A 25,330-nucleotide genomic window follows, 5' to 3' on the forward strand; every position below is an offset into this window, starting at 1 on the left:
CGAAGACATGGAGGGAGAGAGAGAGAGAGGGACGCACGCGTGCTGCCGCCGTATCGAGCCCCGGCGCTCGAGGGCCTCGTACTCCTCCTCGTCGGCGATTTCGAGTTCTCGGTCCGCCTTCTCGCCACGCCACCAGGACGCGAGCTTGACGCCATCTCGATGGGCCTGGCTCGAGAACAGTTTGCGGTCCAAATAGTAGTACTCGACCATCGCGCTCGAGCCCGACGCGCGGAGTGGGCCGAAGCACTGGAGCTCATGCAGGGCCTTCGACATCTCGAGGACGTCTGGGACAAAGTACTTGTAGTCGTCCTCGTCCACAGCGTCGGGCCAACCTAGGTCGGTCGTGTACGGGGAGCAGTCGAGCGCGCGAGGATGCAGGTCGGGCAGGTCTTCGAGGATGCGCTTCTTGGACCTCACCCTGCGCGAGAGTGGCGAGGCGGTGCAACAGGGTCAGAGATACTCGACGGACGAGGAGAACCGGCGAGAGCGAGAGGACGTACAGCCTGGGCCAGCACTCGACGCAGAGCCGGACGCGCACGTCAAAGTCGACGTCCCACAGCTCGTCGGCTCTATCGCCGCACTCCTGCGCACTCGTGAATCGTCAGAGTCGGCTCGCTTTGTCGATAGGTGTCGATAGGAGAGGAGGGAAAGGGTCTCTGGCGCACCTGGCAAATCTCGCGGTCGATGAGTTTGGCGAGGCGGACCTCCTGGTCGATGCTGACGCCGGCGCGCAAGTCCGACTCGAGCTCGGGCATCTCGACGTTGATCCTCGACTGGACCCACAGGCGCAGCGCGTTCTTGTCGCCCTTGCGGCGGAGCATGCGCGCCCAGGCTCGCGAGGTGCAGCTCATCGACAGGAGCGACGGCGGGTCGAGGTATGACAGGATCTGCGGCGGCGAGGGGTGGAGGGTGCGAGGCGAGATGTCAGTGAGATTTGCTCGTGCAGGGTGGGAGGGCAGACACGGACGCACGAGGAAGTTGAGCTCGAGGGGGAGCATCGAGAAGCGGTTGACCGACGGCTGCACTTGAGGCACGTTCTGCAGGAGCCGACCATGCTGAAGAGTCGACTCTCCTGCGTCTGTGTGGACCGAGGTGTCAGCTTACAGTAATCGTGGGAGGGGCCAGAGAGAGAGAGGGAGTTGAGCGCACCTGGTTCGAGATGAGGACGAGGACACGAGGACATCTGGCAGACCCGCTTCGACCGTGTAGAGACGTGTCGTGTGATGATTTCGACAGGATAAAAGGCTCGGTAGGCCGACTGATGAAGAAGCGGGCGAGAGGGCGCACTCGCGAGATGAAGAGGGAGGGGCGGCGAGGAGTCGGGCGAGGGCGAGGAGGGTGGACGCCGCGGGCTAGATAGAGTGCCAGAAGTCCAGGTAGACGCCTGCGCTGTACGACACGCGCTCGCGCTGGTTGGTCCTGGAGGACGAACCGGTCCGAGTTCCTCGACGTGATGAAGTCGTCGGCGTCGTCTGGCGGCTCGGGGGCGGTCGCTCGCGGGTGCAGCAGCGGTGCCGGACAAGTCTGTGTCGGGTGCAGACGTCGAGCGGCGGTAGCTCGAAGCGACGACGGAGGAAGCGCGAGTCTCCTCCTTGAAGTCGCTGCTGCGGCGCGACGCGGTCGACTCGTCCAAAGCGCGCTCTCTCCTCCCGTGCTCGCGCAAGGCTTCACGACAAGCTCTCTCAATCTGGTCGAAAGCGCGCGAGAAGAACAGCCTGTATCGGGAGGCAAAAGAGCGAGTCGCTCCTCAAGTTCCATTTCCTCTCGCCCTCCTCGAGCGCCGTCGGCAAGCTACGACCCGCCTCCTGCTCCTTTCACGCACACCTGAACGTGTTGCCCGTCGCGTAGCCGAGGTCGAAGCTGCCGAGGATGCGGACCTGCTTGGCCGGGTCGGTCGGCGCGAGCGCGGGCGACGGCGGCCACGGTCGCGAGCGCGCGCTCGTGATGATGGTCGACGAGCGGGCGGCGAGGACGGGGCCGATGTTGAGCGTCGAGATGTTGGACAGGCCGTGCTGCATCTGCGAGGCGAGAGGGATCGAGGGGAAGGAAGGCGAGAATGGTCAGGGAGTCGGCTCGTCGTCGAGTCGAGCGAGACGAGGACGTACCACCTCGGCCCAGGTCAAGCCCTTCTCCGTCCAGCTCCGCTCCATGCTCGCTCCGTCCTCGCCCACCTCGACCGTCCGCCCCTCGACCTCCCACACCCTCCCCCTCGCCTCGCACTCGCCGACGCTCGTGGTCGGCCCGGCCGCGCCGCGCAGGAGCGCGCGCACCGGCGCCGGCGCGACGATACACCTCGGCGGCGCCCTTGAGCCCTGCGACGCGTGCACGTGCGGGACGAGCTGCGCGGCGGGCGCGACGAGGCCGCAGATCCCGCAGCGGAAGAGGGCCGTCGCGCGGCCGAGGACGGCGTCGATGTCGGCCGGCGAGATGGCGAGGTAGCCGGGCTCGACACCGACGCGAGCGTCGCGGTCGATGAAGGGTGAGGGCGAGGAAGAGAGGGCGAGGAGGATGGAGGGAGGGAGAGGGTCGCCCTCGGCGAGGAGAGCGCGGGAGATGCGGTCGAGGAGGGTGAGGCGGTCGTCGCGCATCGCGTGGACGGCGTCGGCGATGGCGGCGGGTAGTGCTGCATCGACCTCGTACGATTCGGGAAACTGCTCGCCGTCGGCCCACATCGCCTCGAGGCTCGGCAGACGCAGGAACGATCTGACGGGCGGGACGAACCACTCCTTGTCGACGCCGACGCAGCGCTCGACGAGGGGGTGAAGCCGTTCGAGTCGTCCGCTTGCCCAGTCACGGGCAGCCTGCTGGCAGTAGCGCCGGTGCTCGCAGACCCAGGCGACGACGAGCGGCTTCCAGTCGCGCCATTCTGCGGTGGATGTGCAGGCAGAGTCAGTGGGAGCATCACGAGCGCGGGCGGAGAGAGAGAGAGAGAGTTCGGCGCACCTCGGTCGGTGAGAGGGTCCGAGGACCCGAGAAACCGGTCGAGGTCGTCGTTGAGCCGTCCCCGCTCCTCGGCCTGGCTCGACGTCTCGCTCGATGGCGCCAGTGCACGAATCGCGTAATCGAAAAAATCGTCAAAGAGGCCGTCGTAGCTGTAGGAGAGGGGGCCGTCAAGGTCGGCGCGGACTGCTCAAGGAGGCACGTGCACGCACTGCCACGAGTCGAACCCAAGGTCGTCGAGCTTCTCGAAGACGCTGCAGGCAGTATGCGTCAGTACAGTGTCGCCAACCGCACAGAGAGCCGGGGGAAGAGACGTGACGCACCTTCCGTGCCTGCTGCCCAAGCGGTACCACATCTCGTCCTCGCGGTCGTCGTCCCGCACCTTCCTCCACGCCTTGAGCTTCTCCGCGTCCCGCCGCACCTTCACCCTGAGCGCCATCCTCCTCCTGGCGTACTCGTCGACGATCTCGACCGCCCTCGCACCGCGCGCGACCGCCTCGGCCTCGAGGAAGTACAGGTGCGCCGAGACGGCGAGCGCGTCGGGGACGAAGTACAGGTACTCGAACTGCGGGTGGTGGACGTTGAAGTCGTGCGACGAGGTGCGCAAGACGCAGTCGAGGGTGCGAGGGTGCAGGTGGAAGTAGGCGTCCGAGAGCTCCTGGGTCGTGACGAGCCTGAGGGGGGAGGACGGGAGGTCAGTGGCGGGCTCGAGAGACGGTCCACGGACTCGACGAGAGGAATCAGTGACGATGGGACGCACGCCAAGGTACGACAGGTCGGGCACAGCCGAACCCGGGCGTCAAAGTCGACGTCCTCGTCTCCTGCCGCCTCGCCGCCGCAAACCTGCGCGCGCTCGCCGTCCTCGTCAGTCCCTTCCCCGCTCGCCGAGCCGAGAGAGAAAGTTCTCGACGCGACGCACCTGGCACGGCCACCCGCCGAGCAACCTCGCGAGAAGCACCTCGTGCGCGACCTCGCGCGCCTCGCCGCCGCCGCCCAGGTCCGACTCGAGCTCCGGCACGCGCGCGTTGAGCCGCGCTTGCGCCCAGACGCGCTTTGTGCGCTCGTGGGTGTGCGTCGATGAGGAACGGCGCAGGAGGTTGGCCCAAGAGCGAGAGCTGCAAGTGAGGGCGAGGAGGGAGGGAGGGTCGAGGAACGAGAGGAGCTGCGAGGTGGGCGGCGAGCGTCAGTGCGCGATCCTCGAGGCCGACACGGTGCTGACTGCAAAAGTGAACAGGAGAGGACGCACAAGGTAGACGAGCTCGAGGGGGAGCGTCGACAGGCGGTCGACCTCGGGAACTTGGCGCGGCAAAGGGTTGAGCCACGTCCTGCGCTGCACGGGCTTGGGCTGCGGCTCGGCTGGTACGACTGTGTGCGTGCGAGAGAGTCAGAGGGATGCGCTGCGTCCAGGCTCGAGAGAAGAGGGTGGGCGCACCGGGTGCGACGAGGGCGGCGGCGCGAGGAGGAGGAGGGAACCGGACAGGCGGCGCAGGGCGCGGTGCGGCGACGCTGAGCGGCCACAGGTGCGCTCGTGCGCTAGTCGACATCGCTGCGCAGCTCGTGCGGCGGGTCTGAGGGTGTGAGAGACGAGGAAAGGAAGAGCGAGAGCGAGGTGTCGACGGACCGGCGAGGAGCGTGCGGTCGCCGACCCCACGGACTTTCCGCTCGACCGAGGAGGCTCAGCAGCGAGCGACAAGCACGCGCAGGCGCGCAGATGAAGCGCGAGGCCAGCCTCGCTCGAATGTCCCGCCTCGCCTCGAGAGCCAGGATGCAAAAAGGTGGCCCGCCGCGTCGCAAGGGGCGAGGGGGGAGGACAGGGAGGGAACTACTGAACACTGCTGCAGGACACGGTGACGAAAGAGGGGGGAGGGGAAAGGCGAGAGGGAAGGGCGCAGGCCGAGGAGGGAGAGGGCGAGGTCCGGGCGCACGAGGAGGAGGACGGCGACGACGCTGCGCGGTATAAAGAGGCGGCGCCGACGAGGCGACGATAGAGAGGCGAGTCTAGAGGAGCGAGTCCCTGCGAGGTGCGGCGAGAACGAGGTCAGGAGGTCGTCCGAAAGAGAGAGAGAGAGAGAGGGAGGAGGAGAAATGAGGGCGACGCACATCCTCCTGAACACCTCGATGCACGCAGCGACGACCTCGAGGTGCAGCTCGCGCATCGTCTGCCGCTCGGCGTCGCCCGGCTCGTCGCCGCTGCCCTGCCCGACAATCTCGAGGCGCGCGAGCCGCATAATCTCGGCCAGGTTGGCGCTCTCTGCGCTCGCCGCGCTCCCGCCCGTCGCGATCCCTGCTGGCCGTGGCCGGCCCCCTGCGCCCGCCCCTGCCCCGCCGCCTCCTCCTGCGCCGCCGCCGCCAATGTCGCCGCCCTCGCGGTACGCGCCGAACGGCCACTGGCTAAAGTCGGCGAGGAGCTCGTCGGCCTTTGCGAACGCGTTCTCGCGCTGGTCGTACCCGAGGTGGACGAGCGCGTTCTCGAGCACGTTGGCGGCGAACGCGGCGCACACCATGGCGACGGCGCGCACGGTGCGGTACCGCACGGCGTCGCCGTACAGGTGACTCGTCGGGACGGCGGCCGTGCGCGCCGTCAAGAGGCCGAGCGTGCGGCGCAGGACGTCGTCCTTGAAGGCCGGGTCCGACACCGGGTGCGTCGCCATGTCGAACAGGAGAAAGTTGCGCTTCTCGGTGCGCAGGACGCCCTTGTCGACGAGGCCCTTGGCGAGCCGTTCCCGCACCTGCTTGAGCTGGTACCCGATCTTCATGACGTTCCACGTCTCGCCTGCGGGGTGCGTCGAGTTTGACTGGTCAGTGTCGAGGTCGAGGTTGAGGACGAGGGACGCGAGGAGAGGGGAGAGAGAGACGGACCGCTCATGAGGTCGATCCAGGTCCCGACGCTCATGCGCTCCGAGCCCTTCATCATCTTGAGGGCCTCGTCGAGGAGGACCTCGCCCGTGAGGCGGTCGTCGACGACCTCGATATAGCGGTCGGCGAGCGGAAACCGGCGGCGGCCCGGGTCGCGCACCATGGCGATGCGGTGCCGCAGCGCGAGCTCGAGGACGATGCAGCCGCGGAGCGTGTACGAGATGTTGTCGTTCCAGAACGAGAGGTAGCCCTGCGTGTCGGCGTCGCGTGTCGTGCATGATCGGCGGGCCGTGTCGCGGGGACGAGGAAGGAGATCCGAGAGGTGGGAAGAGGAAGTCCGGGCGAGGGTGGGTGGACAGGGGGGAGAGGGTAGGAGAAGGCAAGGTCAGTGCGGGTACTTGAGAACAGGGGCGGTGTATGGGACGGCTCGGCGCAGGGAGAGGGTGCCGGCTGTGCGCAGCTCCACCGCTCGGCGCGCCGGACGAGGTGCCGACCGCCAGCGGGCACACGCGCTCCTTGGCCGGATGTGGCCGAGAGAGAGAGAGCTGGACAGGACTCGGGAAAGATGGAGCGGGACTCGCCTGCTTGTCCTTGAGGCCGAGGAGGAGGACCTCCTCCATGAGGGTCAGGCGCGGGTTGATGCGGTCCTCCTCGACGTCACCGAGATCGCGCTCGTCGTAAGCGATCTTGTGGCCTGGCTGGGCGGTCGGGAGCGCGGCGGGCGAGGCTGGGCGGGCGTGTCCTTGCGAGGTCGAGAGGTGCGAGGTGCCGGATGCTGGCGGGGACGAGGCAGAGGGGACGGCGCGACGGCGCGAGAGGCCACTGGTCGAGGCCATGGTCGGTCGGGAGCAGGGTGCGGGCTAGAGTAGCCTGGGCTGCAGCACTCGCACTCGGGGTGCAGGAGTGTCGACGGCGAGAGACGCGTCGCAGCTCTCGTCGCTCGTCCTCCTCGTCCTCCTCAGCCCGCGCCTCGACTTCTCCCCTTCTACCACCTCCAGCCTCTCCCTGCTGGTCACAACCTCGCTCCACTTACTCCCACCACCCGCCCTACCTCGACCATGTCGGCCGTCGAGCTCCTCAACCCGCGCGCCGAGATCAGTCGCCGCAACCAGGCCTTCTCCCTCAACGTGAGCCCACTCTCGCCCTGCCAGCCTGCACACCCACACTCGCACAGCGCTAACTCACACACCCGCACCTCACAGGTCACGGGCGCAACCGGCCTCGCCAACGTCGTCAAGAGCAACCTCGGACCTCGCGGCACCCTCAAGATGCTCGTCGACGGCGCAGGCCAGCTCAAGATGACAAAGGACGGCAAGGTCCTCCTCAGCGAGATGCAGATCCAGGTCCGTCCCCCCTCCTTGCTCCCTCCCACTCTCAGCCCCGCCCGAGTTGACACCCCCTCGTTCGCCCGCAGAACCCGACGGCCGCCCTCATCGCCCGCACCGCCGTCGCCCAGGACGAGATGACGGGCGACGGCACGACGAGCGTCGTCCTCCTCGTCGGCGAGCTCCTCAACCAGTCGCTGCGCTACACGGCCGAGGGCGTCCACCCGCGCGTCATCGCCGACGGCGTCGAGGTGGCCAAGAACGCCCTCACGGCCTTCCTCGACTCGTTCGCGCGCCCGCTCGCCACGTCGGGCGCCCACGAGACGCTCGTCCAGGTCGCCTACACGTCGCTCGCGACAAAGGTCAACAAGCAGCTCGCCAAGTCGCTGTCGCAGGCCGTCGTCGACGCCGTCCTCGCCATCCGCCAGCGCCGCGACAACGCCGCGCCCGGCGACGACTCCAAGGACGCGTTCGAGCCGATCGACCTCCACATGGTCGAGCTCATGAAGATGCAGCACATGACGGACTCGGACACGCGCCTCGTCAAGGGCCTCGTCCTCGACCACGGTCCGCGCCACCCGGACATGCCCAAGCGCCTGACCAACTGCCACATCCTGACGCTCAACGTCAGCCTCGAGTACGAAAAGACCGAGGTCAACTCGGGCTTCTTCTACTCGTCGGCCGAGCAGCGCGAGAAGCTCGTCGAGTCGGAGCGCAAGTTCACCGACGCCAAGGTGCGCAAGATCATCGACCTCAAGAAGCTCGTGTGCGACCAGAAGCTCGACCAGGACGGCAACCCGATCGGCGAGCAGCAGTCGTTCGTCGTCATCAACCAGAAGGGCATCGACCCGCTCTCGCTCGACATGCTCGCCAAGCAGGGCATCATGGCCCTGCGCCGCGCCAAGCGCCGCAACATGGAGCGCCTCCAGCTCGTGTGCGGCGGCACGGCCCAGAACAGCGTCGACGACCTCACGCCCGACGTCCTCGGCCACGCCGGCCTCGTGTACGAGCACACGCTCGGCGAGGAAAAGTTCACGTTCGTCGAGGAGGTCCTCGAGCCCAAGAGCGTCACGCTCCTCGTCAAGGGTGCGTCCTCGTGATTCTCTCCCTCTTTCAGACGGTCGTCGTCGCTGCGACGAGGCGGGTGCGGGTCGACGCCGACGAGCAGGAGCCGACTGACCCTTCTCGTCCTCCCTCCCTCTGTCTCTCCCCCCGCCCACGCAGGCCCGAACGCGCACACGATCGCCCAGATCTCGGACGCCGTCCGCGACGGCCTGCGCGCCGTCAAGAACGCGCTCGAGGACGGCACGCTCGTGCCCGGCGCGGGCGCGTTCGAGATTGCCGCGCACGCCCACCTGACCGAGGTCGTCAAGCGCGACGCCAAGGGCCGCGCAAAGCTCGGCGTGCAGGCGTTTGCCGACGCGCTCTTGTGCGTCCCCAAGACGCTCGCCGTCAATGCCGGGTTGGACGTGCAGGACGCGGTCGTTGCGCTGCAGGTGCGTCGCTCGCTCTCTCTCTCCCTCGACTCGGTCTCGGTCGTCGCCCTTTCATCTGGCGACGAGGTACTGATCAGGTACTCTTGCGAGCGCGCAGGACGAGGCGATGGACGGGCACGTGGTCGGGCTCGACCTGTCGACGGGCGAGCCGCTAGACCCGGTCACCGAGGGTATCTGGGACAACTACCGCGTCAAGCGGCACATGATCCACTCGGCGTGCGTGCTCTGCCCCCTCTCTCCTTCTTTCAAAGACCCGGACTGATCTCGTTCCTCCACGTCGACAGCGCCGTCATCGCGTCCAACCTGCTCATCACCGACGAGATGATGGTGCGCTCCCCTTTCTCTTCTCCTGAATCGGCCTCTCTCGCGACGTCCGACCTGACCCTCTCGTACGTCTACAGCGCGCAGGCCGGTCGTCGCTCAAGGGCGACGGGCAGTGAGCGGCCTCGAGGAGGAGGAACAGGGAGGATGAGGGGTCAAGGCGGCGACGAGGACGAGCAGCAGGAGCCGCACTCGCATGTTCAGCAGGGAGCGCAACACCGCAATGTGATCTGTACCATACCTTCTCTCTCTTCCTCTTGATCTGGCGCTGCGAGACGTCGGCGAGCAACTTTCACGAGGACGAGGCGGCCTCGCTGCGTCGTCTCGAGCTGTCAATCTGGTGCGTCCAAGCTCTTCTCATACTGTTCAGGAGCTGCATCTGACTCTCTCAGTCGTTCCTGCAGGCCTCCCCTCGACGACGGCTTCTCCGCTTCGGCGACTCGGGCGCGCTCAGCTCGCTTGGTTCGTCTCGCTCCTCCCACGCTCTCGCTCTCGCCCCCAGCTGGCACGCCATGGCTGCACGGCCACTCGCACCGATCTTTACGCGCTCGTACAAGCCTGCGAGCGCGCCGCCTCGCTTCAAGAGCTCGGGAGGACGGCCGTGGGAAGGTGCGTCCCTCGTCCTCATCTCCCTCTCGCCCTCTCGCCCGAGTCGCACAGCGGACTGACCAGGCTGCCGCACACACAGACCTGTCGCTCAAGCTCGAGGCCGACACGCAGCACCACAATGACCAGGACCTGTTGCCCAGGGTCGACCAACTCGCGAGTCTCCCTCTCGAGCTCCTCTTCCTCGTGCGTCCCTCTCTCTCCGCCCTTCCTTCGGCACTAAAGACGTGAAGCTGACCCTCACCGTCACCCAGATCTGCGAGCACGCCTCGCTCGGCGTGCTCCTCGCCCTCAGCCGCACGAGCAAGGCCCTGCGCCGGCTCCTCCTCACGCGATCCGGGTCGACCGAGGCGCTGTGGGAGCTCGTGAGGGAGAAGCAGGGCTGGCCGGTTAACCTCGACAAGGAGACGAGCATTGTGCGGTACGCGCACCTGCTCGAGGGCCGGGAGTGCCAGGTGCGTCGCTCGTCCGCTTTTCCCTCGCGCGCTCCCGTCGAGACCGCTCGACGAGGCTGACTTTCTTCCTAGCAGGCGTGTGGGGTGAGCTGCTGGAAATACTTCGACACGGGTCTACGCATGCGCGTGTGCGAGGGCTGTCGCACCCACAAGTCCGTCTCGTCGCAGCCTTCTCGACGAACGCGCACTGACTCGGCTCGCCATCACGCAGGGTCGGCACCGAGGACGAGATCGAGGAGGAGTACTCTCACGTGCACTACTTGGCGTACGACTGCTCTCTCTCTTTGCAGGGTGAGCACCTCTCGAGCCTCGTCGACCTTGCGGATCTTGCCTAACCTCTGCGCTCACACAGGTCGACCCTGTCCGACCACCGGCGCCATCAAGAGTGAGTTGCCGGCTTCCCGAATGGCCGGGCGCAAACTGACACTCGCGCGCACCTCGCAGTCAGCTACTACACGCCCGACGTCCTCCTCCAGTCGGCGCACCTTCTGCGTGTCGAGGCGCTCGGCGAGCGCAGCGGACGCGATGTCGATGACGCGGTATCCAACTACGTCGACTCGCGCCTCAAGGACGTTGTCGACATGAACGCGCAGGCGGGCCTCCTGAGGACGCAGGTCCACGTCCTCACCGACGCCGACTGGGCCGACGAGATCAGGTGCAAGCGCATCCAGTGCGTCCTCCCTTTTGCCCATATGCAGCGTGAGACGTCGTCTGACTCGTTGGGCCTGCAGTGCAGAGCAAGAGCTCGAGGCGCTCGGGTACAAGCCGGACGAGTGCGTCCCCAATCCTCTCTCTCCCGTTCTGCCACTCTCGGTGTCCTGACGTCGACGCTATTCAGCTACGGCGACCTCACCAACAAGTGGTGGGACGATACCTGGTGGTGGGTGCCTGTCGAGCGAGAGGAGCGGCCCGAGCGCCGTGACGAGGAGGACTCGGAGAAGGAGGAAGAGGACGACTGGGACAGCGAGGAGGAGGAAGAGGAGGACGAGCTGTGGTTCTCTGAGGAGGAGGAAGAGGACGAGTGGGACGAGGAGGCATGCGAGATGTCGTACCGCCTTGAGGAGTACTTTCTCGGCGAGAACGAGGACGACAGTGCGTCCCTCTTTCCCTCCCCATCGACGGCCCGGTCTGACGGTCCGACTCGCACGCAGTCGAGTGGGACGACGTCAAGCTGTGGGTCGTCACCTACGTCCACCGCCGTCGTCTTGTCCGCCTCCGCACAGAGCTCGAGGAGCGTCGCGCCGGCCGCTTCGACGAGATGCGCCCGCTCGCCATCCCGATCCTCGCTCTCCTGCCGCCGTCCCTTCGCCGCATCTCCCCCTCGTTCGACGACATTGCCTTTCTTCCTTCCGTTCAGCCTCTCTGGTACCCGGATTCGACCGTCGTCGACCCGTCGACGTGGTCGGCCTCGTACTCGATCATCCTCGCCGACGTCCTGCGCTCGATGCGCCTCCTCAAGCTTCGCCTTTTCTCGCGCATCGTGCGCAACCTCCCCTCGACGTCCCTCTCGCCGCACATCGCCTTCATTCTCTCGACCGAGCTCCTCGACGCCGACCCGCACCGCGCGCCACTCCACCACCTCGTCTCGGACGCCGACATGGACCCGATCCTCGCGCGCCCGACGGCCCTCTTCCGCTGCGGCGCGTGCTCGGCGAAGCTCGTGTACCCGCACGTCGTCGAGCACCTGCGCGACGAGCACGGCGCGGGCGCGGCGCAGTGTGCGGCGTGGGCGTGCGTGCCCGAGAGGGCGTTCAGGGAGGCGGTCCGTGCGCTGCTCGAGGGGGGCGAGGGGCTCGGCGAGGGGACGACGGTCGAGGAGCTGAGGGGCATGGGCGGCGTGTTCGAGGTCGACGAGGAGACGGTCGGCGGGCACGTCGTGCGCACGCTCGAGAGCTGGGACGAGCTGGTGCGCCCACCTTTCTCTCTCTCTCTTTCTCTCCTTCTCTCGTCCTCTCTCGCCTCGAGTCTGACCTTCTCTCCCTCTCCTCGCAGACGAGCGGCAGGCGCCTCGAGGACCCGGACGCCCTGTACTTCAAGATCGACTCGTCGCACGACCGCCGCGTTGTCGGGATCCATCTCGTGCGCTGAGGGAGGGCCGAGGGGGACGTCTCTCGTACCGGGCGAGCTCTGCCAATACTACCGCTTGATCAGTGACTCTCGATGTACATTGCGCGAGCGCGAGAGAGACCTCTCGACAGCTTCTTCTACTCGGCCTCCCTGCCCTCGCTGCCCCTCCTCTCGACCGTCCCTGCCGCCGCCCATCCCGCGCCGCTCCTCCTCCTCCCCGTCCACGCCCCAAGCACCTCGGCGAGGACCCAGCTCTGCCCGACGAGGAAGACGATGCCGGCGGCCCACACCTCGCGGAAGCGCGGCTCGGCGAGCATCTCGAGGCGGAAGGCTTGCGAGAGCCAAAGGGCCTGCGCGGGGGCGATGACGAGGACGAGGTCAGAGGGCCTGCGCTACACGGCGTGAGAGAGAGAGGGAGAGAGAGAGGAGGCGCACCTGGGTGAGGGCCCAAACGGAGCCGACGAGGATGGCGCGGCGAGGGGAGAAGGACAGGGAGGGGAGGGCGGCGGGCAGGAGCCACAGGTACCACAGGAAGTACTGCGTGCGTCGAGGTTCATCAGTTCGGCCTGTACAAGCGAGAGAGGGAGAGAACGAGGCACACCTGCGACGTGCACACCTTGTTGAACGTGACGAACGCGACCGTCTGTACGAGCCACGCGAACGGCAAGTCCTGCGCGCCGAACAAGGCGCCGAGCCCGAGCGAGAGGACGAGCTGCGGCAGGAAGGCGGCGAGAGGGTGGCGCGCGAGGTGCTGCCACGCGGACGAGGGCGCCGGGCTCGAGGGCGACGCCGAGAGGTAGAACGGGTAGAAGTAGGCCGAGAAGTTGTGGCGGTGGTCGAGGCGAGAGAGGTGGTACAGGAACGTTTCCTGGACGAACGGCTGGCCGAAGCTGTGGCGGGGCGAGCGAGCATGAGCGATGAGACTCACTCGAGCGAAGGATCGTCGGCGAGGCAGAGGGCCCGGGACGCACAGGAGGTACAGTGCGCCGTTGAGGCCCATGAAGCAGGCAAAGCTGACGACGCCGAAGCGCAGCATGCGGCGCAGGGCCCGCCACGCGTCGCCTCGAGCCGACGCGGCGAGCGCGGCGACGAGGCTCGAGCCGTACAGGAACGGGAAGATCTTGACATGGACGGCGACGCCAAAGAGGGCGGCAGCGGCGTCCCACCGTGCGCGTTCGGCGAGCGACAGGGTCGAGACGACGAGGGCGCCGACGAGGGCCTCGCTGCTGCCCCTCGTCGAGATGTTGGCGACGATCGGGTTGACGAGCCACGCGGCGGCGACGGCCCTCCCTGCGTACCGCTCGGTGGCGCCCCTGCGCACGAGGAGCGCGTGGAGGAGTGCGCCGACGACGAGGTCGCACAGGGAAAACAGGAGCTTGCCGCACAGCGGGTGGACGAGGAGGTTTGGGACGAGGGCGAGGGCGACGAGGGGCGTGTAGCGGTACGTGGCGCGGCTGTACGGGTCGCCGAGCCAGTGCGGTGCGAGTGGGCCCTTGGCGTGGGCGCACGTCGGCGTGGGCGAGGCTGGCCGGGCGAGGCACAGGGCGGCGTCCGAGAAGACGAGGTAGTCGACGTCGGTGTACTTGACGGGCGAGTGCGCGTCCTGGTAGGTGCCCCACACGAGGAGAGCGGCTCGCAGCAGGGCGGCGAGGGCCAGCCAGCCCGAGAGCCGCATCGTGGGCGGGGGACGAGGAGGGGGAGGAGGAGGAGGGGAGGGGAGAGCGGGCCTCATCTTGTCGACAACCGCCTCGACCGGCAGAGCTAGCACCAGCTGCAGCTCTTGCGAGTTCTCCAGCCGCCACCCAGCCGACTCGAATCTCGCCAGACGAGCTCGCGCCGCCGTCGCTCGCCGTCGTTGTTCCTCATCTCCCCGCTTCGGGTCGTCGTCGTCGTCCTCGAGCTCGACACGGCGTCCAGGCCAGCGGGGCGACCCACCACTCCAACGGGCGGCCTGCGCACATGGCCAATCGCGTCGGCATCGCCTACGAGGCGCTCCCGTCCAACGCCGACTTCGAGGCCGTCCGAGGCGATGTCGAGCGACACCTCCCGCTCCGCAACCTCCACTGGGTCCGCAAAACCTCGGCCAACCGCACCATCCGCACCATCCAGACCCTCCCGCTCGATGTCCGCCCGCTCCCCTCGTTCCACGCCGCCCACGACCTCCTCGACCGCCCGTACCTGCACCTCCTCTTTGTCGTGTGCGACGTGCGTCCCCTCTCTCTCTCTCGCGTACTCTCTCGTCGCGCGCTCACACTCGCACTCGGCACGCAGGACAACGAGGTGTACCGCGCGACGCTGCGGCACCAGATCCGCGAGTGGCTCGACACGATCACGGCGCGGCACCACCAAGAGTGGCTCGTCGTCCACGTGACGCACAACGGGCGCGGCGCCGCAAAGTTCTACCAGCGCAAGGGCACCATCGTCGACAAGATCAAGGCCGATTTTAACGTCGGCAAGCGTGACCGCTGCATCCAGGTCGTCCAGGGCGCCTCGGCCGACGACCCGACCGCCTGGGCCGAGTTCCTCACAAAGGTCAAGGAGGGCGTCGTCGCCACCTTCGACACCAACGTCGGCCTGTACGAGGAGAACGTCCGCAAGGCCGACAGCCAGCGCCAGCTCGAAGGGTGGCAGTTCCTCCCGTTCTTTCGCCAAAAAGTGCGTCCCTCGCGCTCTCTCTTCCGTTCTGCGTGATGAGCGCGCCCCCTGACGACCTCTTGAGCGACCCGAAGGAAGCGCTCGCCGACTCGTTCGAGGCCATGACCCTGTACGAGGACGCCCTCATCCAGTACGACGAGCTCGAGGCTGCCTTCTTCCAGAACGCCAAGGGTGCGTCTCTCGTGCCTCTCTCGCTCCTGAACGATGAACTGACTCTCTATCTCCCTCTAGAGCACGGCAACGCGCCCTGGTTCCGCAACATCGGCGGGCTCGGTCCGGGCGACGACGCGCTCTCGATCCTGTCGACGGGCCACAAGCCGTACCGCAAGCTCGTCGAGAGCAACACGATCACGATCTTTGACTTTCGCGTGTACCTGTTTGCGCGCCAGGCGGCCATGCTGTACCATCTCGGGCGCGTCGTCGAGGTCGCGAGGAGGGGCGCCTACTTTGTCAGCACGTTTGCGCGCAAGTTGCGCGAGCACCAGGTGCGCCGACACGTTTCCCCGTTCGTCTCTGCGCAGCGTTTGCCCGAGGCGCAGAAGACTGACTTGTTCGGACGGACCGGCGCAGGCGGCGCTCGGCCAGAACTTTGTCGAGTCGTGGACGTACTCGGCGTGCCTCACCCTCGTCGCCGAGTGCGAGGCGCGCATCGAGCAAGACCTGCTCGACACGACGACGTCGTTCGTCGCCGTCAAGGCCGAGCTCCTCGAGCTGGCCAAGAAGCAGGTGCGCCCCTGTCTCCTCCTCGTCCTCCTTCGCGGTCCGAGCCCTCGAACTCACTCGTACTCGGCCGTTATCCCGCAGCTCGACAAGATCGGCATGGGCGCCGGGCACCTCCCCGCCGTGCACCCGTTCTCGATGAGCTTCAACGAGAGCGCGCCGTCGACCTCGTCGACCCGTCCGGGCACGCCCTCGTCGGCCACGCGCTCGCTCCAGTCGCCGACGCGCACGACGCCGCCCGTCACGCGCCAGGACCTCATCGCCGCCATGGGCGACGAGGGCACGTTTGACCGGCTGTACACGAACCTCGCGAGCAGGACGGCGCAGGCGTACCAGGCGAGCGGGAGAAGGAGGAGTGCGGCCAAGGTCTCGGCGTTCCTCGCCGCCCTCGAGCAGTGCGTCCTCTGCCCTCTTCGTCCTCTCGCGCCTGTCTCGTGATTGCCCAACTGACTCGTCGTCCCTCGCCAACCTGTCCTTCCTCGCCTCTTCCCCACTCGCGCACAGCCACCGCCAGCACCTCGCCGCCGCGCAGAAGCACTACTCGGCCCTGCCCGTGCACTACACCGACTCGCGGTGGACCTCGATCGACGCCTTCCTCCTGTCGCGCTGCACCGAGCTCCAGCACGCGCTCGACATGCCGCGCGACCGCCTCTTGTCGACGCTCGCGCTCGTGCGCGCCGGCGTCACGTACGGCGGGAGGACGTGGGGCCTCGAGGCGCTCGTCGAGGAGGGCGCAGAGGTCCACAGCCAGAACGAGGAGTGCGCGAGGCGGCTCATGAGGGACGTGTACGACCTGTCGGCGACGTTAACCAAGGGTGCGTCCTCTCTCTCTCTCTCTTCCCGTCAGGGGCACAAGCACGACGAGGATGACTGATTCGGCGAGCACGACCTGCAGACTTTGCGGCTGTCGCGTTCCCGACGTTCGAGATCACGCTCAAGGAGGACAGCGGCGCGAGGGCGCCAGACGAGGACGGCATGACGGCGGTCGTCTCGGTCCGCAACGTGTTACCCTGTGTGCGTCTCCTCCCTCTTCTCTTTGTCCTGCAGCATGGCCTGATGTCGCTGCCCTCGCAGGAGGTCCGCGTCGACGAGGTCCGCCTCAAGCTCGCGACCGCCGCAGGCGAGCAGGTCTGGCTCACGAGCGGCTCGTGCGTCCTGCGACCCGGTTCTACGCCTGTCACGGTCTTTTGTCCTGTGCGTCCTTGCCTCTTTGCCTCTCGTCGCCGTCGAGAACGGCCTGGAACTGACCGCTCTTCCTCCTCGTGGAGCAGACCTCGGTATCGGGCCGCCTCACCCTCGAGCTCTCCCAGCTCCGCTTCTCGCGCATCATCTTCCAGTACTCGCACCGCCCTCCCTCGACCCGCAACCTCGCACCCGATCCTCGCATCGTCCCGACTGCCCCGGGCAAACAGCCGTCGCTCTTCCTCGCGCCAGACCACCAGGCCGTCGTCGTCTCGACCGACGAGCCGGACTCGGTCCACCTCGACCGCGAGCGCGAGATCATCGTCGTCGCCGACCCGGGCCGCAACAGCGTCACGCGCATCTCGCTGCGCCTCGTCGTCGCGACGCCGGACGTGCATCTCGCGGCGCCGGACGCGCAGCTCGTCGACGAGGGCAAGGGCGCGCAGGCGCGGCTCGGACGCTCCGAGACGAACGACACGCTCGTCCTCGAGGGCTTGCGGCCGTTCGAGCCCGTGCGCGTCAAGGTGCCGCTGCGGGGCAACATCGTCTCGCCCATCGTCGAGGTGCGCCCGCCTGTCCGTTTCGGTCCTCCTTCTTCCCGAGCAGAGCGAGGCACTGATGAGGTGATTGGCGAGCTGCACGCAGTTCACGGTCATTGCAGAATACGCGACGGCAAAACGACCATCAACGAGGAGGACCCTGCGCAGCACGTTCGCCTACTCGATCGCGCTCCCGCTCGCCGTCAACGTCCAGGACTACTTCCGCAAGCACTGGTCCGTCCTCTCGTTCCGCCTCTCGAGCTGGGCCGTGAGGGGCAACTGTGACTGACGCTGCCCTCGAGCGCTCGCAGCCTGCTGTCTAAGTTCTCGGTCACGACCGACGGCATGCACGCGCTCAAGGTCCGGTCGGCGCACATGCAGGCGCCCAAGAAGGTCACGGTCAAGGCGTGCAGGCCCGAGAGCGACAAGCCCGTTGTGCGTCCTCGTCGCCCTCTCCTTCTCTCTCCCTCTCTCTCTCTCTCGAGCCGCGCCTGACCGTATTCGGCGGATCCAGATTCTCGCGCCGGCGCAGACGGCCAACTTCCTGTTCAAGATGACGTGCGACGACCCGTCGAGCGTCAAAGGTGCGTCCCTCGTGCCCATTCTTCGACTCGTCCAGTCGGTGACCTCGTCTCGCGCGCCCGCAGATCCGCTCCGCCTCGTCCTGAGCTACTCGTCCACCGAGCATCGTGCGTCGAGCCCTCCCCTTTCGAGCGCTCTGTGCCATGCACTGACACTCTGATCCTCGCAGGCCTGCGCACCCGGGTCCGCTCGACCGCCCTCGCCACCCTCTCGTCGTCCACCCTCGTCCCTCTTCAGCGCTGGATCGTCGCCGCCCTCCTGTCCGACGCCTTCTCGTCGACCGACGTCGAGGCGTACTGCGCCGACGAGTCGCTCGAGCACCTGTCGTTCGACGAGCGCACGTGGAGGAGAAGAATGGAGCTCTGCCTCGTCGGCAAGGAGGTCGAGGACGAGGTGTTGGCGGCGGTCCGGCAGGTGTACACGGTGCGCCCGCCTCTCTCTTCCTCGAACCTTCAAGTCGCACACCGACTGAACCCGCACGACGAGCGCGCAGGCGTTGCAGGCGACGGCGTCGGTCGACCCTCCCGGGCTGTGGCGCACCCTCGAGATCCCGCTCGAGCTCCCCGCACTCAACGTGCGTCCTCCTCTCCTTCTTTCTGCCTCGCCGACGACGAGCAGAACGCGGTACTCACGCTGCGGTCGTCCCCCTCCCACAGGTCCTCAACCTCGTCCGTATCTCGCCCGCCGTTTCTCGAGTCGAGGTCGGCCAGGCCATCCCGGCGACGCTCACGATCCAGCCGACCTTTCACTGGTCGCGCGCCGAGCTCGGCGAGGCGGACGAGCGTGAGATCAGGCTCGTGTGGTCCGTCGTCGCGAACCCGGGCGAGTGGGTGGTCGGCGGGCAGGCGAGGGGAGAGTTCGTCGCGCAGGTGCGCCCCACTTTCTCTCTCACTTTCCTCGTCACCACGTCTTGTAGACTGACCTCTCTCTTCGACGCACGCAGGACGGCCAGCTCCTCTCCATCCCATTCACCCTCATCCCGCTCCGGCCCTCGTCCCTCTTCCTCCCGTCCATCTCGATCACGCCCCTCGCGTCGCCCGGCGCCGCCCCCCAGCTCGTCGCGTGCGAGACGCAGCACCTGACGGCTGCCGTCGCCGTCGAGGTGCTCCCGATCGCGCACAGGTCGACGTTCGAGGTGCTCGTGCCGGCTCGGGCATGAGAGACGGAAGGGAGGGTGCTCGGGCCGCGCAAAGTAGCTGTCGCTCGGCGTTTGTTGCCATACTAGATTTATTCCCTCTCGCTTTCGCAGTCTCTTGAGAGTCGGAGCGCACGGGCAGAGCAGCTCGAGCAGAAAGAGGCGCGAGAGGGTCGGTCTGGCAAAGTCTGGCTGGCTCGCCGCAACGAGGACGCCGCTCAATCTCTCAGCTCGCCTGCTCGAGCGAACAGTCGCACTCTCAGTCACATCGAGGCGCACACCGACCACGTTGCACTCGTGCCTCGGCGTCGCGCCTCCCGCACCGCCCAACCTCATCGACCTGCCGCGCCACTCAGGCCTCGCCGACCTTCTTGACGCCGCGCAGCACGTCTGTCCGGTCGTTGCGCTCCCAGAAATCGAGGAGCGTCTCGGCCGTACGGGCGGGTGCGTCCTGCACGAGACGAACGAGGCGCGAGAAGAAGGAGGAGGGGGCAAGGCGAGGTCAGGGTCTTTTGGCGGGTGGCGGTGGGAGGGAGGGACGTGAGAGAGGAGAGGCAGCGCACCTCGTGCACGTTGTGGCCGACGTCGGGATACACCTCGAGCTGGTACCGTCCTGCGTCGCGAGTCGCGCTCTGTCAGTTCGCTCGCTCAACTCGTGGCGCGCGCGAGAATGAGAGATTCGGACGCACCCTGCATCTGCCCGATCAAGAGCTCCTTGTCGAGTCGGTCGGTGCCGGCGAGGAGGAGGAGCTTTGCGGCCTTGCACCCGAGGAACTTGGCGCTCAGGCCCGTGAACCATCCTGTGTGCCGATGCCGAGCGAGAGTCAGTCTCTGGCGACGCACACACACAGAAAGACATAGAGAGGGAGAGAGAGAAAAGTGGGCGCACCTCGCCAGTAGGGCTCAGTCTTTTCGAGCTCGACGCGCCACACGTACGGGCCCTCGCTCGGACCTCCTCCCGCCCCGCTCGGCCCTGCTGGCCGAATGAGCGGCGGCACCGACACGCGCGCCGACTGCAGGTTGTTGATCGTGCGCGAGTGGACGCTGCGGGACGGCGAGCGGGCGAGTGAGTGGTGCGTGGGGAGAAAGAAGAGGAGGAGAGGGAGAGGGACGCACTGCCACGCGATGGCGTCGGCCTGCGAGTCGAACGACTTGGGGTGCCCGGCGATGAGCGCCGCCATGTTGGGCAGGGCGTCGATGGCGGTGCCTGTGGGCGAGGCGACGGTCAGACCTCGTGCGCCTCGACGAGGTGGGAAAATGGGAAAAGGGAGCGAGGGAGCTCACCCTCGACGACGTCAATGACGGCGACGCCCGTCACATCTGCGACCTCGCGCTGTATGCGGTTGCACGCGTCGGCGACGACTGCTCCACCCTGCGAGGTCGGCAAGGGCAGGTCAGGCTCGTGGCTCGCGACGATGAGGGAGAAGAGAGAGGGGCGACGTACCATGCTGTGACCGACGAGGACGAGTGCAGGTGCCGCCGCTCGGTCGGGGAAGACCGTCTTGAGGAGCGCGACGAGGTCGGCCGAGAGGTGCGCGAGCGACATGTCGACGGTGGGCGAGGTCGAGGTCGGCGAGTCGGGCAATCTCGTCCTCCCTGTGTGCGCGCGCTCGTGCGAGGTCAGGGGGTCGTCTCGAATATCGAGTAGAAGGAGACATCGGGGCGCACCGTGTCCCCTCGCATCGTACGCGAGCACGCCGACCCTCGCCCTGCGGCCCTTTCCCTTTCCCCTCGCCGCCGCGGCGTCCTCCGCCTCTGCGCCCGCCAGCGCCCTCGCGAGCTCGGCGAACGACAGCGCGCTGTACCCTGCGCCGTGCACGCACACAAACACGGTGCCATTGCCACCCTCGCCGCCCGGGTCGAGGCGCGGCGCCGTGTAGTAGGTGCGGAAGGTGGCTTCGGCGGGCGAGGTCGAGGTGGACGGGCCGGCCCAGGGCGACGAGATAAGGACGTTGACCTCGAGGCACGAGTCGAACGTGCCCTCGGCGGTGAGCGGGCTGTACTGCGTCGAGGAGGAGCCGCCCGGGGTGCCGATGCGGCGGCGGCCGGGGCTGTTGCGGCGCAGGGTGAGCGGCGGGGCTGGAGGGGTCGCGAGAGAGAGAGGAGAGTGGGGACGCACCGCACAGCAGGCGCCGTCATCAGGTCGAACGAGTCGCGCTGCTCGTCCTCCTCACCGTCCTCATCTCGCTCGGCGGCAGCAAAGGGCGCGCGCGTGGGGGCGGGCGCATCGAGCGGGGGCAGCTGCGGCATGCGCGACAGGCGCGCTTTGAGCAGGTCTCGCTCCATAGCTGGGAGCTGGCAGGCGAGGTGGAGGAGGGCGACAGAAGCGGCGCACCGCACTCGAGCCGAAGCTCCTCTCTCTCGCTCTCGGCTGCGGAATAGAGGCAAAGCGAACTGTCTCACTCTCGCGCAAGGAACGGACAAGAGAGGAGATCGCACAACGAGGGGTTGCCATGCAAAGCCTCGCTCCTCTTTCCCCGACCAGCACCAGGGCAGCTACAACACGCCAGCGCCTTGGAGGTGCTCGTTTACTGCGGGGTGGGGCAACGGCGTCAGGAGAAGGTTCGAGGGAGAAGAAGGAGAGCGAGAGCGGACGCACCTCGGAGGGGATCTCGACGTCGCCCGAGTCGATGGCCTCGATGACATCGTGCGGCGGGCGGCCGTCGACGGTGCAGCCGACCGACTGGCAGGTGCCGAGGATCTCCTTGACGCCGTTGGCGAGCGACGCAGAGAGGGTCTTCTTGACATCGCGCATGGTGCGCGCGATGTCAATGACGCTGTGTGCGGGCGAGACGGTCAGGAGCTGCTCGAGGGGGTGGTGCGAGAGAGGGCAGGGGAGCACGGGGACGCACGCGTCAAGCTCAACGTTGCCGGAGTGCTTGATGTTCTTCTCCTTCTTGCGGTCACGGGGGGGCTCTGTGGGGCGCGAGCGAGGGGAGAGAGGGAGAGGGTCAGTACGGCGTCCCCACCATCGACCCGAACCTCCTGCCGCCCGACTCGAAGGAGGCAGGGACCAGTCGACGCACCCTTGAGCGCACGGATGACGAGCGACGACGCCGACGGGACAACCGAGACGGCAGCCTGACGGTTCTGGATCGTGAGCTGGACCGTGACGCGGAGACCCTTCCAGTCGCCGGTGGCCTTGGCGATGTCCTCGCCGACCTTCTTGGGCGACTGTGGGTGGGACGAGAGGTCAGTACGCCGCACTGAGAGAGCGAGAGGTGGACGTAGCGGTGCCCGCCCTCCCGGTCCGTCCTCGCCGCCAACTCGCCATCCCGCTCGCCGTGCCGCACCGCTGCGCGCCCGCCCTCGCTCGACCGTCCCACGCTGCCTGCAGCGCCTCGTCGACCGCGCGCGCTGCCTCGTCCATGCTGCCGCCGTCCCTGCGCGGCCGGGCAAAGTCCCGCCGCCAATCGCCGCTCCACCGGGCTCCGTCGTTGCGCCGGCCGCGGGCGCAAGGTGGTCGAATAGGGCGTTTGTCGACTCACGAGACCGAGGGGACCGATCTTCGGGGCAAGGGCAGACGAGGCCTGCGAGGGGGAGAGAGTGCGAGGGTCAGCTCGAGTCGGGGGAGGGGGAGCTCTCGCTCGCGGCCAGAGGAAGAGGACCGGGACGCACGCCGACCTCGCCACCGGTGGCCCTGAGGTAGATGATCTGCACGGGAGGACAAGGCGGGCATGGCGGGCCGTGGTCAGTGGGTGCTGGCTCGCGGGGACAAACTCGACCTCGACGAGGCGACGCCGAGGGTCGGCTGGCGGTCGCAGCGAGGGGCGAGTTGGACTGGGCGAGGGCTCACCTTGATCTCCGTCGGGTCGATCTTGGGGGCCATCTCGTTAAGCGATCTGAGGAGTGAGCAGAGCTGGAGGAGAAGCGGACGGCCGCCGCGCCCAAGTCCTCGCGCTCGTCCTCGCCCCCTCCGCCCGCTCTCGCTCTCCCTTCCGCCGCCTCTCACGCGTCCACGTCGGCCTCTTGCGCCTCGCTGGTTGCGCTCGATTGCTCGGCAGCGCTTTCTCGCCAGATCTGCCCGCACAGCGCACCTGCCCGAGCTGCCGGTCCCCGCCGACTTCCTGCTCTCCGCCCGCGGCTTCTCCGCCCCGTACCGGTCTCTCGACCAGCTCGGCTGTCCTCTTGCTCGCCCGAGTTTCTCACGAGGCACCGCTTGGCTGCTCTGGCGGTAAACGGCGTCTCTAGCACGCCTGTCTGCGCCTCGCGCGGCACGATCTGGCTCGCTTTGCACCTGCGCGCGACTCTCTCGCCTCGTCACGCCCTCTTGCTCGGCTGCAGCGTGGTCCAGCAGTCGCGGACAGCCAACATCCTGCTCGTGGCGGCCGCAGCACCACCCTTGCTGTTCAGCACCACCCTTGCTGTTGCGAGCAGCGCAGGAGCGAGCCACAGCGGGCGCGACGGAGAGCAGGTAGCCTCGGCCGCTGGGCGCGAGTGTCCGCAGACCCGCTCGAGCGATGTAGCAAGCTTGTTGCGCGCAAAGGAGAGCACAAAAGGGCCGCGTGGCATGTGCGATCGAGCAGCAAGGGCGGGGGTGAGCTCGAGCGAGCGAGGCGAGAGGAGGAGGACGGTGTCGTCGTCGGCACCTTGTCGCGGCTCGAGCGGTGTGGCTCGCTTGCAAGCAGACGAATCGAGCGGGCGCCAGGACGCACCGAACGAGCCAGGGAGAGCGAGAGGGAGGCGACAGGGCGAGGGCAAAAATGCTCGGTGCCCGCGCCGCCGCGACTTGTGGCCGCGACTCTCTCGCTCGCCTCTCCCCTCTTCCTCCGGAGCCCACGCCAACAGTACGTCCGCCTGCCCGCCCCAAACCTGCCGCACACGGTCCTGACAACCTGCCGCACACAGTGTCCGAGAGCCTCATCTTCAAGGGAAGGTGCGGCCGCCTCCCCGACGACCTCTGCACCACCACCTCGAACTCGCCGTCCTGACGCTCTCCTGCCTCCCCTTTTGCCGTGCCTGTGCGCTTCTGCGCATCCAGCCTCGTCGGCCACAAGTGTGTCCACTCTCTCTGGCCCCCTACAATAAGAGCGAGCGCTCACCTTCTCCCCCCCCCCCTCTCCTCGCCCGCTCGCGCTTCCCTCGTTTTTCCCTGCCCCTCGCCTCTCTCCCTCCCACCTCACCCTCGCCGCCGATCTCGTCGCACTTTTTCTTCCACCTCGACCATCCTTTACCGACAACCAGGGGCGATGTCACCGCCATCGCGACGTCGTCCGAGAACCCGGACATGATCTTGACCGCCTCGCGCGACAAGACCATCATCATGTGGTCGCTCACCCGTGACGACGTTAGTCTCGTCTACTTTTGTCGAGCTGTGCGGTACCGGCGCGGCAGTTTGCGGCGGCGGCGGTCGAGCGGGCGAGGCGGGCGAGGCGGACACCGAGGGCGATCACGGGCGGCGAGGCGGACAGGGGTGACGGACGGCGGACGACGGACCGCGCGCGACGCGTCGTGGCGTCCGTCCCTCGTCTGCCCCGCCGTCTGCCCCGCGAGGCGCGTGCGCGGCGCGTCGGCTCGTCCGCGACGAGGCGCAGCTCCTTCGTCGTCGAGCGCGTTGAGGATCCTCGCGTCGTCGAGCAGCTCCCCCATCATCTCGTCGATCACGGTCACTGACTCGGTCTCTCTTCCCCTCTGCAGGCGTCGTTCGGCTACCCGAAGCGCATCCTCCACGGCCACAACGGCTTCGTCTCGGACGTCGTCGTCTCGTCGGACGGCCAGTTTGCTCTGTCCGCCTCGTGGGACAAGACGCTCCGCCTCTGGGACCTCAACACGGGCCTCACCACCCGTCGGTTCGTCGGCCACACGTCGGACGTCCTCTCGGTCTCGTTCTCGGCGGACAACCGCCAGATCGTCTCGGGTTCGCGCGACCGCACCATCAAGCTGTGGAACACGCTCGGAGAATGCAAATTCAACATCACCGAGGACGGCCACAGCGAGTGGGTGTCGTGCGTGCGCTTCTCGCCGAACCCGATGAACCCCGTCATCGTCTCGGCCGGCTGGGACAAGGTCGTCAAGGTGCGCCCCCTCTTTCTCTCTTTCTCCTTCCCCTCCTGCCGCCGGGTGTCGGACATCTACATGATGATCCTATACTTGTATATATTTGCTACTTCAGAGGGACTATCTTCCCCTATGAGAACACCAATTTATCCACCAAGATCGCTGAACTCGTCCCTCGACACCCGGCACCTCGTCAACCCCCCGAGCCCGCCTTTTGGACACGTCACTGACTCTCTGTCTCCCCCGCTGCTTGACAGCTTTGAGGAGGCGGACGAGGAGTGACAGTCGGGGGCGAGAAAAGCCTCGTGCAGGAAAGCGCGAGGCGTACATATCTAGCTGTTGTCGAATGAGATGTCGTAGCACTCGTTCGTCGACCGCCATGCTGCGCGAGTGAGCGAGTCGCCCTCGACCTGGTGAGCCCGCGTCTCTGCTCCCTCCTCCCACTCTCATCCTC

At 67.3% G+C, this 25,330-nt stretch overlaps 8 protein-coding genes across 8 annotated transcripts in view; 4 read left to right on the plus strand and 4 right to left on the minus strand.

Annotated features, from left to right (window-relative positions):
- Nucleotides 1-4,701: 4,701 nt before the first annotated feature.
- RHOBADRAFT_49043 (uncharacterized protein) lies at nucleotides 4,702-6,632 on the minus strand (the record flags this gene model as incomplete). Its single annotated transcript, XM_018415220.1, has 4 exons — nucleotides 4,702-4,954; nucleotides 5,041-5,713; nucleotides 5,800-6,046; nucleotides 6,378-6,632. The coding sequence occupies 4 exons, from the start codon at nucleotides 6,630-6,632 to the stop codon at nucleotides 4,939-4,941; spliced, it is 1,191 nt and encodes a 396-aa protein (XP_018267679.1). The 3' UTR covers nucleotides 4,702-4,938.
- A 222-nt stretch (nucleotides 6,633-6,854) lies between these two features.
- RHOBADRAFT_19076 (uncharacterized protein) lies at nucleotides 6,855-9,057 on the plus strand (the record flags this gene model as incomplete). Its single annotated transcript, XM_018412469.1, has 7 exons — nucleotides 6,855-6,923; nucleotides 6,999-7,139; nucleotides 7,211-8,207; nucleotides 8,346-8,621; nucleotides 8,695-8,833; nucleotides 8,902-8,944; nucleotides 9,019-9,057. 7 exons carry the CDS (start codon nucleotides 6,855-6,857, stop codon nucleotides 9,055-9,057), a joined length of 1,704 nt encoding a protein of 567 aa, XP_018267680.1.
- A 393-nt stretch (nucleotides 9,058-9,450) lies between these two features.
- RHOBADRAFT_47587 (uncharacterized protein) lies at nucleotides 9,451-12,087 on the plus strand (the record flags this gene model as incomplete). The annotated part of the gene is made up of 11 exons (XM_018415012.1): nucleotides 9,451-9,547; nucleotides 9,627-9,730; nucleotides 9,799-9,999; nucleotides 10,075-10,151; nucleotides 10,211-10,290; nucleotides 10,352-10,384; nucleotides 10,444-10,669; nucleotides 10,731-10,772; nucleotides 10,838-11,091; nucleotides 11,151-11,905; nucleotides 11,992-12,087. 11 exons carry the CDS (start codon nucleotides 9,451-9,453, stop codon nucleotides 12,085-12,087), a joined length of 1,965 nt encoding a protein of 654 aa, XP_018267681.1.
- Nucleotides 12,088-12,144: 57 nt separating this feature from the next.
- On the minus strand, nucleotides 12,145-13,741 carry RHOBADRAFT_40220 (glycosyltransferase family 50 protein; the record flags this gene model as incomplete). Its single annotated transcript, XM_018413694.1, has 5 exons — nucleotides 12,145-12,416; nucleotides 12,502-12,603; nucleotides 12,668-12,956; nucleotides 13,038-13,520; nucleotides 13,575-13,741. 5 exons carry the CDS (start codon nucleotides 13,739-13,741, stop codon nucleotides 12,204-12,206), a joined length of 1,254 nt encoding a protein of 417 aa, XP_018267682.1. The 3' UTR covers nucleotides 12,145-12,203.
- A 284-nt stretch (nucleotides 13,742-14,025) lies between these two features.
- On the plus strand, nucleotides 14,026-18,903 carry RHOBADRAFT_56475 (uncharacterized protein; the record flags this gene model as incomplete). The annotated part of the gene is made up of 18 exons (XM_018418364.1): nucleotides 14,026-14,271; nucleotides 14,338-14,721; nucleotides 14,796-14,892; nucleotides 14,953-15,206; nucleotides 15,292-15,447; nucleotides 15,526-15,836; nucleotides 15,946-16,256; nucleotides 16,337-16,455; nucleotides 16,516-16,635; nucleotides 16,713-17,186; nucleotides 17,269-17,396; nucleotides 17,474-17,597; nucleotides 17,677-17,746; nucleotides 17,810-17,851; nucleotides 17,914-18,167; nucleotides 18,238-18,318; nucleotides 18,401-18,613; nucleotides 18,688-18,903. The coding sequence occupies 18 exons, from the start codon at nucleotides 14,026-14,028 to the stop codon at nucleotides 18,901-18,903; spliced, it is 3,600 nt and encodes a 1,199-aa protein (XP_018267683.1).
- Nucleotides 18,904-19,149: 246 nt separating this feature from the next.
- RHOBADRAFT_30812 (uncharacterized protein) lies at nucleotides 19,150-21,041 on the minus strand. Its single transcript, XM_018412925.1, has 9 exons — nucleotides 20,999-21,041; nucleotides 20,548-20,930; nucleotides 20,324-20,475; nucleotides 20,164-20,251; nucleotides 19,996-20,086; nucleotides 19,769-19,923; nucleotides 19,569-19,679; nucleotides 19,443-19,492; nucleotides 19,150-19,330 (listed from the first exon to the last, which is right to left on the minus strand). Exons 1-9 carry the CDS (start codon nucleotides 21,016-21,018, stop codon nucleotides 19,232-19,234), a joined length of 1,149 nt encoding a protein of 382 aa, XP_018267684.1. The 5' UTR covers nucleotides 21,019-21,041; the 3' UTR covers nucleotides 19,150-19,231.
- A 437-nt stretch (nucleotides 21,042-21,478) lies between these two features.
- On the minus strand, nucleotides 21,479-22,708 carry RHOBADRAFT_10053 (60S ribosomal protein L12; the record flags this gene model as incomplete). The annotated part of the gene is made up of 6 exons (XM_018411978.1): nucleotides 21,479-21,656; nucleotides 21,732-21,795; nucleotides 21,906-22,053; nucleotides 22,368-22,409; nucleotides 22,498-22,533; nucleotides 22,676-22,708. Coding segments are annotated over 6 exons (501 nt in total), but the record flags the coding sequence as incomplete, so codon positions are not given.
- Nucleotides 22,709-23,582: 874 nt separating this feature from the next.
- RHOBADRAFT_65778 (guanine nucleotide binding protein beta subunit) overlaps nucleotides 23,583-25,330 on the plus strand; it is a gene marked incomplete at its 5' end in the record, with an annotated part of 3,322 nt that continues 1,574 nt past the window's right edge. Inside the window, 3 exons of the mRNA XM_018418773.1 lie at nucleotides 23,583-23,755; nucleotides 24,064-24,166; nucleotides 24,517-24,894. Of these exons, the coding sequence (XP_018267686.1) occupies nucleotides 23,583-23,755; nucleotides 24,064-24,166; nucleotides 24,517-24,894 (654 nt within the window). The remainder of the gene's footprint in view (nucleotides 23,756-24,063; nucleotides 24,167-24,516; nucleotides 24,895-25,330) is intronic.

The sequence above is a fragment of the Rhodotorula graminis genome, assembly GCF_001329695.1.
Source record: "Rhodotorula graminis WP1 unplaced genomic scaffold RHOBAscaffold_20, whole genome shotgun sequence".
Classification (NCBI taxonomy): domain Eukaryota; kingdom Fungi; phylum Basidiomycota; class Microbotryomycetes; order Sporidiobolales; family Sporidiobolaceae; genus Rhodotorula; species Rhodotorula graminis.